This window comes from Daphnia carinata, chromosome 8, assembly GCF_022539665.2.
Source record: "Daphnia carinata strain CSIRO-1 chromosome 8, CSIRO_AGI_Dcar_HiC_V3, whole genome shotgun sequence".
NCBI classification, from domain to species: Eukaryota; Metazoa; Arthropoda; class Branchiopoda; order Diplostraca; family Daphniidae; genus Daphnia; species Daphnia carinata.
In genome coordinates, this window is record NC_081338.1 from 6754402 (window position 1) to 6770845 (window position 16444).

General features: G+C 39.7%; 1 protein-coding gene and 3 long non-coding RNA genes across 6 annotated transcripts; all 4 read right to left on the minus strand.

Annotated features, from left to right (window-relative positions):
* Positions 1-3546: 3546 nt before the first annotated feature.
* LOC130700199 (uncharacterized) lies at positions 3547-4170 on the minus strand. Its single transcript, XM_057522238.2, has 3 exons — positions 3960-4170; positions 3683-3903; positions 3547-3621 (listed from the first exon to the last, which is right to left on the minus strand). Exons 1-3 carry the CDS (start codon positions 4051-4053, stop codon positions 3547-3549), a joined length of 390 nt encoding a protein of 129 aa, XP_057378221.2. The 5' UTR covers positions 4054-4170.
* A 208-nt stretch (positions 4171-4378) lies between these two features.
* LOC130700215 (uncharacterized) lies at positions 4379-5923 on the minus strand. Its single transcript, XR_009003703.2, has 3 exons — positions 5786-5923; positions 5662-5728; positions 4379-5441 (listed from the first exon to the last, which is right to left on the minus strand). It is a non-coding gene; the product is annotated as an uncharacterized LOC130700215 (long non-coding RNA).
* A 1365-nt stretch (positions 5924-7288) lies between these two features.
* On the minus strand, positions 7289-8850 carry LOC130700214 (uncharacterized). 2 transcript variants are annotated; one of them, XR_009003700.2, is made up of 4 exons: positions 8621-8850; positions 8296-8516; positions 8133-8224; positions 7289-8065 (listed from the first exon to the last, which is right to left on the minus strand). It is a non-coding gene; the product is annotated as an uncharacterized LOC130700214 (long non-coding RNA). The 2 variants fall into 2 exon arrangements; XR_009003699.2 differs by having other exon boundaries at positions 7289-8224; positions 8621-8837.
* A 175-nt stretch (positions 8851-9025) lies between these two features.
* On the minus strand, positions 9026-10919 carry LOC130700213 (uncharacterized). Of its 2 annotated transcripts, none has more exons than XR_009003696.1 (6): positions 10817-10919; positions 10195-10304; positions 9889-10120; positions 9684-9812; positions 9530-9618; positions 9026-9274 (listed from the first exon to the last, which is right to left on the minus strand). It is a non-coding gene; the product is annotated as an uncharacterized LOC130700213 (long non-coding RNA). The 2 variants fall into 2 exon arrangements; XR_009003695.2 differs by lacking the exon at positions 10817-10919 and adding an exon at positions 10376-10470.
* Between the last annotated feature and the right edge of the window lie 5525 nt (positions 10920-16444).

Here is a 16444-nt window from a genome sequence, read left to right on the forward strand (position 1 = left end):
GACAATGAATTTCTATCAAATATGGCCCTCCAAACAGTATAGCCATCTAGCGGTACAGTAATACCACCGAGTACGTGACACAACGCTAGCACGCCAGAAGGCTACAGCACTAAAGCGATGCAGCACAAATTCGGTATATTTCAAAAACGATTAACTTAATGAAAAGAGAAGAATTTTCCCGAAATGAGCATTCTATTTGGGTATATTCTGAGTAAATGATTAACTAAAGAACAAAAATTGTCAATGAACGAGTCGGTCGTTAAATGGCGTTATATAGTGAAGAAGCACAAGTGAAGATTGTGCTGTACCGTACTAGTGCGCCAACTTCAGTTTGAGAAAGTCGGGCTTATTTTCAAGCACGGTCGTCAAATGGCGTTATATACTTAACGGTACTGCGCGAGGAATGCACAATGTATTTCTACTAAACATGGTCTGCCAAACAGTATAGCCATCTAGCGGTTTAAAACTACCACCGAATATTTGAAATAATGCTAGCGCGGCTGTATGCTACAGTGGTAGCGCGGTACAGCAGACAGTCGGGCTTTCTGCTGTATCGCAGGTAGGTTGAGAGAAGTCGGGCCTATTTTGTCGGGCTTATTTTGTCGGGCTTATTTTGAAGCTAAACTTCTTGAATACCGGGAACTGTTGAGTGAAGTAAAATTTGATTCCTTACCAATAGATGGCTACACTGTTTGGTGAGTCGTCTGCGGTATAAATTCTAGGTTTACCAGATGTAAGCTTGCAGCCTAGTTGTTATGCTGGTGTGTAATTGTATGGCAATCCGTTTTACCCCCCCCCCCCAAAAAAAAATGCGAGAAACAAAGAAGGTTTTTTTGTGTATCGAAAAAATATTTTTAATGCTATTATTTTGCATTCACAGAATTTTAGCGGGGGATCAAGTCAAGTCTGGAAGTGTTACAGGATGGAAGAGTGAGCCTACAGTTGAGAAAACACTGAACGTGCATTACCATTAAGGTATGAGGTAAAGTAATAGAGTATGCAAATTGTCTAATGAAAAGTACCATCTTGTGTGAATGAATCCTGTGTAACAGCAATCCCTTATAGTTCTGTCACAGCTAGAAGCCTCAAATAATTCTGCTTCTCTTGCTAAAGAACAACTTGTCCTTTACGTTCAGAGTGTTGGTGAAGCTGGGTACTTAAATGGCCCTAAAGATGTTTCACTTCGCTGGCATTGCAGCAATGAACATCATACATGGACTCTTTAGGTATGAAAGGAATTTTCTTGAAAATTTTTTGAATATATGACGAAGTATTTCTCCTCCTTTTTGCCAACCATGTCTAATCTACAAAAAAAAAATTTATCCAATAGGAAAGGATTTTCAGCATACTGGGAACACAACTAGTAACAATGCAACATTCTAGGGGTACTATTTTATCATTCAAGAGCCTTATACAATGATTTTCATCTGCAATTTGTATGGCCTTTCCGAAGCTTCTGCCAGAAGTTGAATCTATGAGTCATGTAAGTCACATGAGCAACAATTGAGATGTTTAATGGTGTTGTTTTTCTTTTCGCAGTATAGGTTAATAGTAACATTGGATCTGAAAAGATTCTTGGTTGGGGCAAGAAACTGAATAAATTGTAATGATTGGATGGATGACATGACATTTCTATACTTCATTCGGATTCCCGAGACGGTATTTTATATTTTAAAAATTGAAGTGCATATCTGGGCTCCCTTCCTTTCCGTAGCCCCGTTTCCCCTTGACTCGTAATAAGCCCGTAGGGGGTCATGCCCCTACTGTACGGTATATATAAAAATAACATATACCGAGGTTTGGAGGGCTCTGGCCGGAAAGGGGACGTGGAGGTCCGCTTAGTCCGATGATGTGTTCACGGAGGGCGACGTGGCTACCCACAAATCCGAACTAAAGGTTAATCGCTCCAGTAAAAATGTTCCATATCTTCGGCTCTTCTTCCGGCTTCTCTTAGCCAATCACCGGGTAATCTCCCCGGTGGGTCAACAAGGCAGTGTCTCCCCCTGCCTGGGTTGACGGCAACTTTTGAAAGGGCTATTGTGCCTTTTTAAAGTTGCAAAAATAATTCTAGTGTGCAGAGAATTGTCAATACATTTTTTTTTATAAAATATTTTTTGCAAAAAATTGTTTCTTTCTTTGTCTGTGTTTACAATGTTCACACATTACATTTATCAATTTTTTTTTATTTAGCTTGCTCACTTCACCTTTAATGTTTTTGCTTCTATTGATGGTAACTATTGTTTCCATTGATTTATCGTATCCTTGCTTTAATATACTGGGATTCGAACTTCAGACATCTGACATCACAGACCAGCGCTCTTCCACTGAGCCATAAGGTACTATACATATAGTAATTCACATATGAAAGCATATGTACGTATGCAGTTTAAACAAGGTCTTTTAGGAAGAAATTAATAAGTTGTTAGCGTTGTAGTTGGCTTGGTTGTAAAGCATTGGACTGGTGTGCCGATGGTCTGGGGTTCGATTCCCAAAACAGTTGACATATATGGAGGTAAAAGTAAAAACAAAAATCAAGTGAAAATAAAGCATTTTATTGTCCCTCCATCCACCCTCAAATCCACCACTAACATTTACATTTTAAAATACAATACAATACATACATACATACATAACTAACTAACAGGCTGGCTGCCACGCCACTAACAACTACACTATCTACGTCGCTATCAGAAAGATAGCGACCAAGGGGAACTGTCCGCTGACAAGTCCGGGCTGATGAAATGGTGGAGACCGTTGTGGAAACGCACATCCCGGGTCTCCACCACACATCGAGAAAAGGGAGTCCCTAAGGTGCGTTGCCTAATAAGCCTTACGGCCAATCTTGGGCAGAGGCAACTGCCCCACCTCATGGCAGATAGGCCATGAGGCAGAACAGCGCGGCCCGTCCCTATACAGCTTTAAAAAAAAGGGGATCAATATGGCGTGGCAGCCAGCATGTTAATTAGCACAACAAATTAAACACTACAAAATACAAAGATACCATAAAAAACAGGCGATGACGTGGCGACCACGAGGCGACGGGCGAGGCGATGATGGCGCGATGGGCGAAGAGAAGACGTGGCGACGGGAGAGGCGAAGACGGGGCGACGGGCGAGGCGAAGACGGGGCGACGGGCGAGGCGAAGACGGGGCGACGGGCGAGGCGAAGACGGGGCGACGGGCGAGGCGAAGACGGGGCGACGGGCGAGGCGAAGACGGGGCGACGGGCGAGGCGAAGACGGGGCGACGGGCGAGGCGAAGACGGGGCGACGGGCGAGGCGAAGACGGGGCGACGGGCGAAGCGAAGACGGGGCGACGGGCGAGGCGAAGACGGGGCGACGGGCGAGGCGAAGACGGGGCGACGGGCGAGGCGAAGACGGGGCGACGGGCGAGGCGAAGACGGGGCGACGGGCGAGGCGAAGACGGACGGGGCGAAAAGCCTGGTGAAGAGGGCTGAATAATGTAAATGACAAATATGAAAAAAAAAGTGTCACTACATGTGGAATATAAAATTATTGGTGTCATTATAACAGAGACGGTAATTTACCTACACCTGTTGTCTGAATACTGCAAAACCTGTAGTGCTCCTAATTTTGCTGTAGAAGGTAAAGGCTTGGCAGACCTGCGATAGGATATGAAATTTAAAGAAAGGCAACACTAGACAAGCCTCAAACTTAAGATACCAAAAGGGATCGGTTTTGATGTCCATGTCTACCTGTGTTGGTTAAGCGTTGGAAACCAAACAAAGAGGTACACAATCCATTTATCAGATTAAAATTGATTTTGATGGCTAGGCAAAGGGGTAGTTGAATTGGACAGTAGTGTGCTGATTCAAGGAATGCACATCGCTGGTGATCTTCTTCCAGGTTAGCATTCTTTCCATTATAAGTTTCACAAGCTAGATCTTGAAGTCAGAATCATGCCAAATGGTATACTAATTGCCACGTACAAGTTAAATACCTCTAAATTGAGCAACAGAGTAGCACGATGGAATGCTAACACCATAGTTTTTTAACAGAGCAATCTGTGACTGTTTGGAATTGGCATCTTGCATAGCTTACAAGATTGCCTGTTACGAAAAAAAAGATAACTATTTGGTGTGCTTCACTTCCTAAAACTAACACAGGGAGTAAAACACTTGATGTTAGTTTTATATAACTATCCACTCGATTATAACATTTTTAACAAAAAATTTCAAACACAGGTTTCAATGCTCACACCACTGTCACAGGTAAGCAAAACACCATTTTAGAAGCGAGCCAGCGACATCTAGTTTTTTTTGTTTACAACCAACATAAAAGCGAAACAAAAAGGATTTATGGAACAATTGTTTATTCAAAAACCAATATATTCCCATGAAAATACATGATTTGGAACGAAAATTTCAAAGAGCGTCAACTGCGTCTTTTTACAAGCGAACCTGGTCAACATCAAACTGTAGTTTTAAGATAAACTGATTTTACATGTTTTTGTTTAAAATGGTACTTTCCATCTCTTGCCAGCTGTTTGTCGTATGAATAGCCACACGCACGAACCAAGTTGTTTTTGTGCCTCGCCGGTTAAAAAATGAAAATACGAAATTACAAGGTTAAAGAAAGAAACGTATTACTAGGGAATCAAAGGGTGACCATATAATATGATTAAAAACCACGAAACAGTAATTTTCATATAAAAAATAACCATTCGGTATTGCGTATCCCTGTGTGCCCCTTGCGCTAATACCCATTTAACCACAAACATGAGAAGAAAAGAACGACATTATTTTTTTGCGCAAGTCCCCTCAATCAAACGGTTGAATGTAAGAAGTGTGAAACACGCTGAAAATAGCCCAGAGAGAACAGCGGATTATCTATTTTCCCTGTAAAAGCTTTCCATGCGACATGCTGCCCAAAAGCGATTTTGAGAAATAAATGACGCGTAAGAAACAACACATTGCCTAAGGACGAATGGTAATCAACTAAGAAGCGTTAGTTTTACCATTAACATGAATCATCGGCACCATCGAAATGACACGTTCCATCGAATAAACACATTGTCTAAAGAAGAACGGTAATCGAGTAAATCCATCATTCAGTCTTACCATGAACGAGACTCATCGGCGCAACCAACCTTGATGCAGCGAAGACGCTATGACAAACGTGAAAATACAACGGAAGTAGATGCAATGCAGATCAATATCTGGGATTGCTTAGGTGAAGAAATATCTGAAATGCTGGTGAAGATCTTTTAAACGTGGTGCCCATAAAACATATTACCTTTTGAAAAACTATTTCCTTAGATCTAGGGCAAAATCAAAACATCTGCCAGCCCTTGTGAACCCACTACTTTGTGGCTGCTGGTGCATTTTTCACGGAAACTTCAACTTTGTTCATGAGTTGTAACTGCTGCAAGTACTAGCTGTAATTGTTCTGCTGTAATGGAAGTCCATCAACATTAAGTAACCTGGAAAGAAAAATTCAAGTTGGAACAAAACAGTCTATTACTTATATTATAGAGGCCAAAACAAAGATGGATGTTTAATGTGAAGACTACAATCTTAGTCTTTCGAGGACAACATAATTCATCCTCCTCAAAATTAATCAAATGTTAGTATCAATTTATTCACAAGTCAGTAAGCACAGATTACTGTGGACAATTGGAAATTGAAAAACATAATACATACCTACCAAGGTGAATCGAAATTCCGATTACATTCCTGATCCATGTGATACACGACACTTCTAGTTTTTCTGATAAAATTAAATCATGTCAAAACGTTAAATTGTTGTGCATATTGTTTATATTACCTCTCATTAGCGTATCTTGAATAGCGTTGAAGTATGAGTAAATTTAATGCTGAAAATCGCAAAACCACGATGTCAAGAAGTATAATCTAGCGAGGAAGGCAAACAGGACCCTACTCGCGTTTAACAAATCTAGAAATGTCTGACAAAAATTAAAATTAAACGAATTGAAATATTGCCATACTAACTCACTAATTTTTTCGGTAATTTGGTACTGCCATCTAGTGTCAAAGATTTCGTTGAATTCCAAGCCAAGGAAATAATCACAAAATTTGGTCACGTTCCGCCATCTAGGTGTCGAGAAAACAAACAAACTTTACAAAGCAGTCGGGCTCTGTTGCAACTTTCACTTCTAATAATTCAAGTGCCATAAGGCTCACGTGTAAAAGATATCATTTTTCGTAATCCTTGCCTAATTTAGTTAAAAATACATTATTCCGATTTGGAATTGAACGCTGATCACGAATATCGGCTTTTCTTTGACATTGGGATTAACAAAATGGAGAAAAACGAAGAAAATGACCGTGGGAAAATTGCCTCAAAAACCGTAAAAAATTAATCATCGTTGGAATTGCTTGAAAATGACAGAATATACTGAAACTCAAATGCTGATTCCGAGAAAATTGCTATTTTTTTCATAACATCAACCGTTTTGGAAATACACCAAATTGAAAAATGACTGGCGCGCTACTACGCTACAGCGCTAGCGTGACACATCAAAGTTATTCAATTCGATGTATTTCCAAAACGGTTAATGTAATGAAAAAAATAACATTTTTCTCGGAATCAGCATTCAATTTTGAGTATATTCTGTCATTTTCAAGCAATTCCAACGATGGTCAATTTTTGACGGTTTTTGAGGCAATTTTCCCACGGTCATTTTTTTCGTTTTTCTCCATTTTGTTAAGTCCAGTGTCAAAACAAAGCCGATATTCGTGATCAGCGTTCAATTTCAAATCGGAATAATGTATTTTTAACTAAATTAAGCAAGGATTACGAAAATTGATATCTTTTACACGTGAACCTTATGGCAGTTGAATGATTAGAAGTGCAAGTTGCTGCAGCCCTTACTCTAGCCCAGGACGGTCGCTGAAACCCAATGTAGAAGATTGAATATCGTACCAATAGGTGGCTATAGTGTTTGGGGGACCGTCTGCGGTAGAAATTCCGGATACAAAGTTGCTACTCATTTTTTATTCGACGCTTGATTATGTTAAATACTAGTATTTGGTGCTAAAATACAATTTGACGTACTAATGTTGTGGATATGTTTTAGGGCATTTTCCCGCCATCAGTAAACACTTGAAACACTTAAATAATTTGATAAAAATTTTACATGTTAAACAGGAATAAACCCGTTGATACCTTGGTATTGAATAAAAAAGTCAGGAAAATAGTTATGTTTAACTATTAGTTAAGATTGACTTTACGTTTATTATGGACGATGACGACAGATAGGGGAATTCAACACAGATGCTGAAAAAGAAAGAAAAATAACACATTTCTGCATATTCATTATAACTTCGTTGCAGCAGATAGCGAAATTTTAAAGAAACGAAACTAAGCTTCACTACGATCTAACGCTACTTCTCGCCTACATTCAAGCTTACTTTCAAAATGTAAAAAAAAATTACTAATGGATCACCCACTAAGCAAGTTTACCATCAAACTGAAGTATTGTTTTTTTTAAATTAACGCCAACTACCGATGCCTGTGCTTTTTGTAGTTTGAATAAATCTGTTCAACCAAAAATGTCAAGAATCCAAGCCCAGTACCAATGCTTAGAATTTACAAGGCGCTTGTTAGGTCAGTGAGTTGGATCGGAACTTCGCGAGAGATTTTCTGTTAGTATTTGAAAGCGGAGCTGGTATCCGTTTGCCTGCATTTATATTGAACAGATTTGTTATTAGAACATTAAAGCAATATAGATATATACTAAATGGACAGATAAACTTTTCGATGAAGCGGAATTCATCTTCGGTAGTTTCTGTACATTACGTTACCAAATGCTACAGTGATGTAAAAGACAGCCGACAAGAAATCACAAGCGCTGTGTACCATCTTTCCGCGTGCGGCGTAAAAAGAGTACTGAAACAACACCGGCAATCCTTGAGCAATTCGTACAACTCGTATCCGTCAACGGTGCGATGCTCGTAAGTAAATTCGAAGAAGACTGCCTCGTATTAGACAACATTTTGCTGCAATCGAACAAAGTATCCGTTATTGATCGAAGCCACTTGAATCACAGTCGATTTCATTTGACACGGTAACACATACGCCTTCCTAATGTCGTTATAAAAAGCAGAAAATGGGTATATGTCAATACTATCAGTTGAGAGCAAACCATCACTTGAGCTTAGCGTAAATATCCTTCGTGACACGCTTCAGAAATTGACGGAACAATCAGATATCACCTTGATCCATTTAAGTGCACCGACTTGTCTACCACGAAAACAGAACCAAAATACAATTGTTTGTTGAGTTTTTAATTAAAAAGATGGACACTCATGTACCTTTCGACTGTTTCTGTAGTCAATCGATAAGATCGGTAATCATTCGATAAGATCGGACCCCGTGAGTTTGGGCAACGGATAAACAGGAACGCCGATTACTTTGAGCTCAAGAACACTGTGCTGGTTTAACGAAATGACGATCTCATCCGCATCGCTGACAATCAGATGCAGTCGTGGATTAACGTAGCCCTTTGCCAACATCCTTGATAGCCACAAGTGATCTACGGAATTAGAAAGCAACCAAACAAAGATACCATAATTCTGCAATTATTCACTTCTTCGAGGCAATTTCAATGTAGCTCTGCCTAACAGAATGGGCTCGTACCGACTGATTTCCGTTTTCAGATGGACACATTCACTTGCTGTAAACGTAAGAATCAAGTCTGCAAAACTCACACAAAACTAGCTAGAAGCCAGCTGAATGAGTTCGAGTCGCTCGCTTCTAGTTACTAACACGGACGTGTCCCAGTTTTTCACATCACCGCGGGACCAGTCGATCGTGTTCTGGCCAGACGGACGGTAGGGCAACGTAAACGACGAAGCGCGGCAGGCTCTCTTCTGACAAAGTGTCCACCTTATTATCGATCCTACGATAACGGGGTTCCTCATACTGAGAGAAGTACATGTGGTGTACGGGTATCCGATTTCCTCCTTGCATTGGGGAACACCCAAAACAATGCAAAACCACATGATAAAAGAACCAAATAAAGAAATGTTATACCGTATATTACCAAACATGGAAGCTCACGTAGCCGACGACGTTGTACATAATTTTCTTAAAGATCGGCAACAACCATGTCAGACGTTGCACCCATATTGCCAATGTCTGATATCGTTTTCTTCAGCAGCAAGTTTACAAGTCTTCGACGTAAACTTAATTAATAAAGGGTTTTAGAGCCCCATACCGAGGATGGTTGCAATCAGCTAGGCAGTGAAATTTCTATTTTCCGATCAAAGAAAAAAAAAATAACACCCTTTCCTGAAAAAAAAAAACAAACAAACGAGTATTTGCATGTGATTCATGAACAAATCAAAATGAAGGCCTTGCTCTATTAGGAATGGATCACATCAACAATAAAAATTTTCTCACAAAGAATAAGCATTTATAGGTTTTGATTAACTAGCTTCATACTTGTACAAATAGCTATGGCAAAATTAGTTTAATAGAAAAACATGGTAAAGCACCATTCATAACAGCTTAATAAGAATTTCTCAGAATAAACGCAGAACTTACCAAGAATCTGAATCCACCACAAGGCAACATCAAGTTTGGTTTTCCCTTAATGAGAAGTGGAAAAAAGATGAGCACGAACACCGTAAAAACTCCAAGAGAAATAAGATTAGCTGAAGTATCTCTTCTGATTTCCAACAAACACTTCCAGACTTACTAACTTGTTTACAAGATGGAATCTTCATGACTTGTTGATTATTTCGTATTACAATTTTTCCACTTATAAAAGAAGCAGTTGATTTTTCCAATTTAGCAGACATGGATCGCCACTAGAGGACAAGGTTAGCTTCATAGATTTTAAGAAAAATATGATTAGCTGATACATTTCTTAACGATATTAAAAAAAAAACTTTCAGACTTACTAGATCTGTTACTAGCGAAGGGATCTTCACAACTAAAATAACTGAACATTTCGTAATACAATATTTCTCCTTATAAGGAAGGTATTTGACGACAGTACCAGGATGTGCGGTTTTCTTTGTACTGTTTTTCAACAAATGAACATTGAAGCAAAGGATATAACTGGCGACTTCTTTTGAGTGCTGACAAATCTTGATGTGGTCGATTTTCAGAACTTCGAACATCGGTGGATGCCTAACTTTTAACATGCGAATCTCCACAAGTTTGTACCATAACTGGGCATAAATTCAACTTTAAGTGTCACCTACAGCACCTAAGCTGTTGAATGTGTGAAGTCTTCGGAGGATCACGAGTCACAGGAGGATCAGGTTAGTTTATTCTTCGAGTTTCCGAAAAATGTTTCTCATCTCAATAGAACCTGACAACGAGATATGCATTACTTAAAGTATAAATTTTTTTGATTTCAACAGAAGTAGCCTCAAAACATACAATGAGAATTGACTCATATAAACGTTTTCCACAGAACAGTCTAATTAATTGCCGCGATATTAATCGCTCTACCTTTTTTTTTTCATTTAAATGGAACTACAATAAGCAAAATTTAGTTTCAACCACGCGCTGCTCACTTAGCGGCCGGCAAAGACAGACTACTTTTCTATCGGGTTGTAGCTAAACAACAAGCCAGAAAATTCTAGAAAACCTGCCAACTTGCCAAACAAACAGAATTTAGCGCTTTTCCTTTCCTGTTACTGGTTTTTTACATTAAGAACCAAATCCCCTATTTTAACGCACCAAGACTATCAGAACAAACAAAATCCCTTTCTTTTCTTCCGCAATAATAACAACGGCAAAGTAGCTAGATGGACATCAGAGATAGCCCTGCAGCGGCGACGATTGCTTGACTCTTATTTGACAAAAAGGAAATCAAACCTTATGACTCAACGGCGTTGACGGGAACTGCCTCCCGGGGTTCGTTCAGGTTAGTATGACCATCACAGCTTGGTGCATACCTTTTGATTAGTCTCAATCAAATGCCAGCAACAACAAATCGCCATAACGAACATTTGTTTTCCATTGCCGGCTATGACATATTCTAGTGGAAACTGCGAGAAGAATGCAACCGTTTTTATTAGCCGGAACAAACCAATCAACTTACGAAAATAAATAGATGTCCCACAGATTATTATTACTTACTATTTTTTACGCTGCTGGTCAAAGATAATTCTTCGACTGCGGGTCTTCCGAAGCGTATTGTTTACGACCGTTTAACTGGCATCATGTAAATGCCCATCACAGTATCGCTTCAACAGCTGCTCCTTTTCGTTTTATTTAGAGAACCATACGCTTAAACAAGAAGAGGAAAGCAGATAAAAAACTGGCAAGCACCACACAACGATATCATAATAAAGAAAATCTGTAAGGAGCAGGTTGACAAAAACAAACTAGATGAAGCATCGGCTCCGCACCGTAAGAAAATGCATTAAAGGACGGGCTACAGCCTCCCCTAGTTTCCATAATATGATAAGATTAATGCATTATCAAAGCAAAACAGTTTCTACAGAAATTGAAAATTGGTAACAAAAAAGAACCCTAAGTGCTCGTGTCAACACACACAGCAAAATTATCTATCAATATTTCACTTATTTAAAGAATAAATCTTAAGCAAGTTAATTCTGCTGAACAGTTAAATGGTTCTAGTTCGATTGTGTTCCAGTAATCCAAGAAATTTACTGGGACACATTTGATCATCCACCGAGAAACTATAAGTACTAACTGAATTACCATCACATAACTAAGTTTGAAGACAATGGTAGTTAGGTACTAATACGTAGAATGAGCCCTACGACAAATGACACTGATAGGAAATCATGATTAGCTGCTTCTGAGGTGTTTCCCATTTTAAACTTTACCTATGATAGGGCATGGAACTATGTTCTATTCTAACTTATGAATAATTTCTTATGATATGAATATGCAGTAGGAAAATCTACTAATCATGTGCATGGCACGATAGTTGATGTATCAGTTGGTTTGGCGTGGCAGATCTGGTGACAGGAACCCTTTCACGCAAGTTTTTATTTACTTTTTCACTTCACATGCGAAAATTCTTATGATTATACACAAACAGAATAGATATATTTTTAAATGCATAAATGGACTTCAGAAACTTTGAAAATAATAATTACCTTATGTAACGAGGCGACACATTTAACCCGAACGTACGCCGTCAGAAGATGAAATGGAATGGAAGCTACCTAGCGACCGCCACCTGGTGAACGGATGTTGCCAGCGCCACCTAGTGTGCCATTTAATTACTTAAACGTCAAAAACACCGTGGGAATTTACCCTCAAAAACTTGCAACTTTGATCCAATTCCTAGAATGAATGCCGGATGACAAATAGCTGCTACGAATATTCAAATATAGTGTGGAAATTTGCTGTTTACGAAAGCAGATTTAATCACGTTGGGAACTGCGGTTATGCCCTGAAGTGCTTGTTGTTGACCGGACGGCACCTCGCATCAGCCCTAAACATATTGTTATCAGACTCGTGAGTGGAAAAAATCTTCCGCAAACGGGCAAACGAATACACACATACGTCAGTATCCGCGTTGAAGGGGAAAAAGCAGGCAAATCAGAAAGACTGCTAGAAAAGTAAACGATGATGGGAAAGGTCTTGAAAGCGTAAAAGGAATGGACAGGCCTTCTACTGGGGCTTTAAAAAAAACCATTTGCCAATGTAAGAAATCCTTAAAATCTGTAACGTTATAACTATTTGATGACTTGAAAAAGCTAAATGGCTTAGGGCTGTAAAAAAAAATCACCAGCCAATGGGTTGCAAGCAGCTATTAAAAGCAAAAATGAAAAGTGTGAAAGAGGAAAAGGATATGGCGGCCATGAATCAGGTCTATGTTCGTAATCAGACAAGCGTTTGAGCCATCGCCTTCGTCTAAAGCGAAACTTTTCGTAGCCAGCCATAGATGTCAATTAACAGTTTGCTGCTCTGAAAGGATCCGAACTTTCATTAGCATATCCAAGCAGCTATACTGAGCAGTTAATGTCTTTCTGAAGGCGCCTAGATCTTCGACCCTGATGTTGATTTACGTTTCGACGAATAACATATTCTAGGTTGTTTTAAAGAGAATCATTTTAACTTTATTATGATTCATGAAATCTTTCCTGATTGGTGGAGGCACTGTAAATAGAAAAACGATCGAGTAGAACAAACGTGATTTATGGCACATTGACGGCCAACTGGAAATCCTGAATGGCTCGTCATGAACGGGTGTCTTATTGCGCACCCTTTTTTTTAGTGCTCGCAGACATGCAGATGTGAGGATAGCAAAGCTGATAAAAAGACCATATTATACCCACAAATTATTTTTTTTTTTGTCAGATTGAACGAACAACTCATTTAATCCGCTTTGTTGGATCCAAATGCATTCAGTTTCCTGTCATCCCCATTACGCAAATGGCATCGCTGAACCGTAAAATCCCGCGAGAAGATTTCGCCGAGCCGCAAACGACCTTTGGTTGGTATTACGGATACCAACAAGTATATCGTAAAACAAGTACACAGAAGTTTATAGTGACGCATTTCAGTCAATAAGAAAGCACTTTACGTATTAAAGAGCTTGTAACTTTGACAGGCAAAATCTCCAAATGTAGCGAATCTGTCGTTGTTACTTGATAGCAAACGGTAGGTGCCATAGTAACGAACTTTACGTTTACGAAACGTCGCTAAAAATACAGGCTTGGCAAGACAGTTCACGCTCGTATCAGACGGTAAATCTCCATGGTGATGGTAATGGAGTTTCAACATCCAAACCAGTGACAGACAACTGTGTTATTCTCACAAAAGATGGAAGTTGGCCCCGTTCGGAGCTGAAGAAACAGAGCATCACCATAGCAACTGGCGAATCGCAAGTTCCATGCTGGTGGGATCAAGGATTTCGTATTCTGACCGACAGGTCAACAGCTACATCAGGCAATCGGCCAATCCTTGACCTTACATCGAATGCTGATCGTACTGCTATGAATTATTCAATAGCTAACAGATCAGAATCCATGATTACAACTTCGGTAAAGGCAAGATGCGTCTTACGTGGGAAGCTCGACGTCTCTACTGGAACACGGGGGCAACAGCCTGACGACGCTATAATCTTCTATCAGATTGCGAGCGCAAGTTAACGAGAAAAGATTACTGGCTTTGCCCTTGGCCGGCCTACTCCGTGGTCCATTTCCTAGCCCGCGATGGACATTTAACCCGCACTTCAAACGATGTCGCTTGAAACTCGTGATGGCCTTTTGTAAGTTTTTCACCAAACTGGCGGGGAAAACAATGAAGACTTATGCGAGTCGGCGAGCGAAACCTCCGCAGGGAAATCAATAGAGTTTGTCTCTATTGGACTGCAGACTCTATCGTAGATGCAGTGGACCGAAACTCGTATCATAGAGGTTTTCACGTCAGCTTGCCGATATAATACCCTTTAGTATCTATGGTAGAGTTCAATAATGTACCCTAGCACCTACTCCGCCCTGACTTATTTCTTTGTTCTCTTTTTATTCAATTGCTTTTTTTTACGCTAAAGAAAAGAATAGAATGGTAAGGCCCTTTTTGATTAAAACTTCGATAAAAAAAAAATAAAAGAATAAAAACTCTTCAGAACAGAATGTCTGTCTTGTCGATCATCGACTGAATTCCCTGTGTGACAGACGGACGTTTCAAATTCTTAAAAAACTCAACGTTAAAGAATTGCGAATAAATATAGATGGTCGAACAGTTTCCACTGTGTCGGACAAAAGGGGGACGGATGGGATAGCCTACTGAAAAGATTTATCGGTTCGCCTAAAGAGATTCCATCAAGAGCGTTCATGTCTATATATCAAAACGGCCGTCTTCGCCCGTCGCTATTGGTCAAAAGACCGATGTATAATTTCTTTTTTTTTTCCGCTACCGAAACCATAGATCTCCATTTTCCTATTTTACATGGCAAGCTCGTGACGGACTTATGATCAGAACAGGGTGGTAGCTGACTTCATGCGTATGGATAGATTGTAGCAGCAAACGATTTTCTTTTTTTCCTTCTCCTCTCTTCTCCATATTGTACGACGAAATAACAAAAGAGAAAGAAGAAAAGTAGGAAACGTTCTTTTTTTAAAAGAAAAAGAATTTATAAAAGCTCTTTTTATATTCGCCTGCAGAGCCATTAAACATTAAAGCCTTTACTTTTTACTCTCAAGTTTATCCGTAATGGTATAGGAGGGGTCTGATGGGAAAACGAGTTAATCGAGTTTTTTTGTTTTAAGGCTGCTTGATAGACTACGACGTCCGATCCAAATAATCCTGCAATGCAAGAGGCGTACAACGAGTCTCGCATAACCAATGAACGTCCGAACAGAACTAGCGCTAAAAAAAGAGACAGATGCGACTTGATGGCAGGCGTGATGGCCGACAGAGAAACAACTAAAATGTCATTACAGTGCGATTCATTTTCCATTTTGCAAGCCGATGCTCGTTATTGCCATCAAAATGTTTTATTTTTTCAATTTTTCGTTCGTTTATAGCGTTGTCGTCAAGCCCAATGGAGGACGATGAAACTAGCGAAGATGGATGAAGATTGGCTTTTGGATTCTTTGGCATGGCTTGTACGTTTCCCTCTTCTTTTTTTGGCTGTCCCTTGTCTCTCACGATGATTGCACGACCGCAATTCTCGGCTTATCTGTCGCTTATTTTTTACTCCCGACGTTTTTTTGGCTTCGAATTCGATGGCTTCAGATTTCAATTTGCTTGTTTTTTTCTTGTGTTGTGTTGTAATGTTGTGAGTGTAAGAAAATCAGATAACTTTCGTTGCGAAGAACTTCGAAAAAGAAGGTGGGGATACTAAAACTGGGTAAATCTATCGTATAAAAGGAAACAACAAAAAAAAAAGGGGGAGGAGGAAGAGTAGCAAGGATTTTATTTCCGTCCTGGTCGTCGTGCGGTTTCTGACAAGCCGCCGACCGAGCGCACGTTCTCTTGTTCCAACTTTTGTCTTTACACTTTCTTTTCTTTTCTTTTTTTTTTTCCTCCCCCATTTTTACATGGGCTACTGCTTGATGCTGCCCTAGCAGCGTATATAAAAAGACAACGTTGGAAAAGAGGAGATAGAAAAAAAGATGCAGGTTCGCTATCCGTTTTTAAAGGAGCTACAGGGGGAAGCTTCCGCGTGAGCGAAACGCCTCAAAAACCATCTGTGTATAGTTGCGTGTCTCGCGGTTCGTTTCCTGGCTGGCATTTGCCGCGGGACCGTGAAGCTGCCAACCAGCGAGGTTGCCTTACCGTTTTTTTTTGTGTGTGTTTTTACATTTTCAACGTTCAAGTTTTTTTTTTTTTTATCTTAGTCGCTGGGTCGAGGGCTATCACCATTGCCACTCGTTGTGACTTACTCAACGCAGACTACCTATTTTATAGAAGCAGCGTATACAATTCGTGGAATTGATTCAACGTATTTAAATTTTTTTTTTTCTATTTCTAAAGGATTAAATTGTTTTATTGTTTTCTAAATACAAGAAAAAT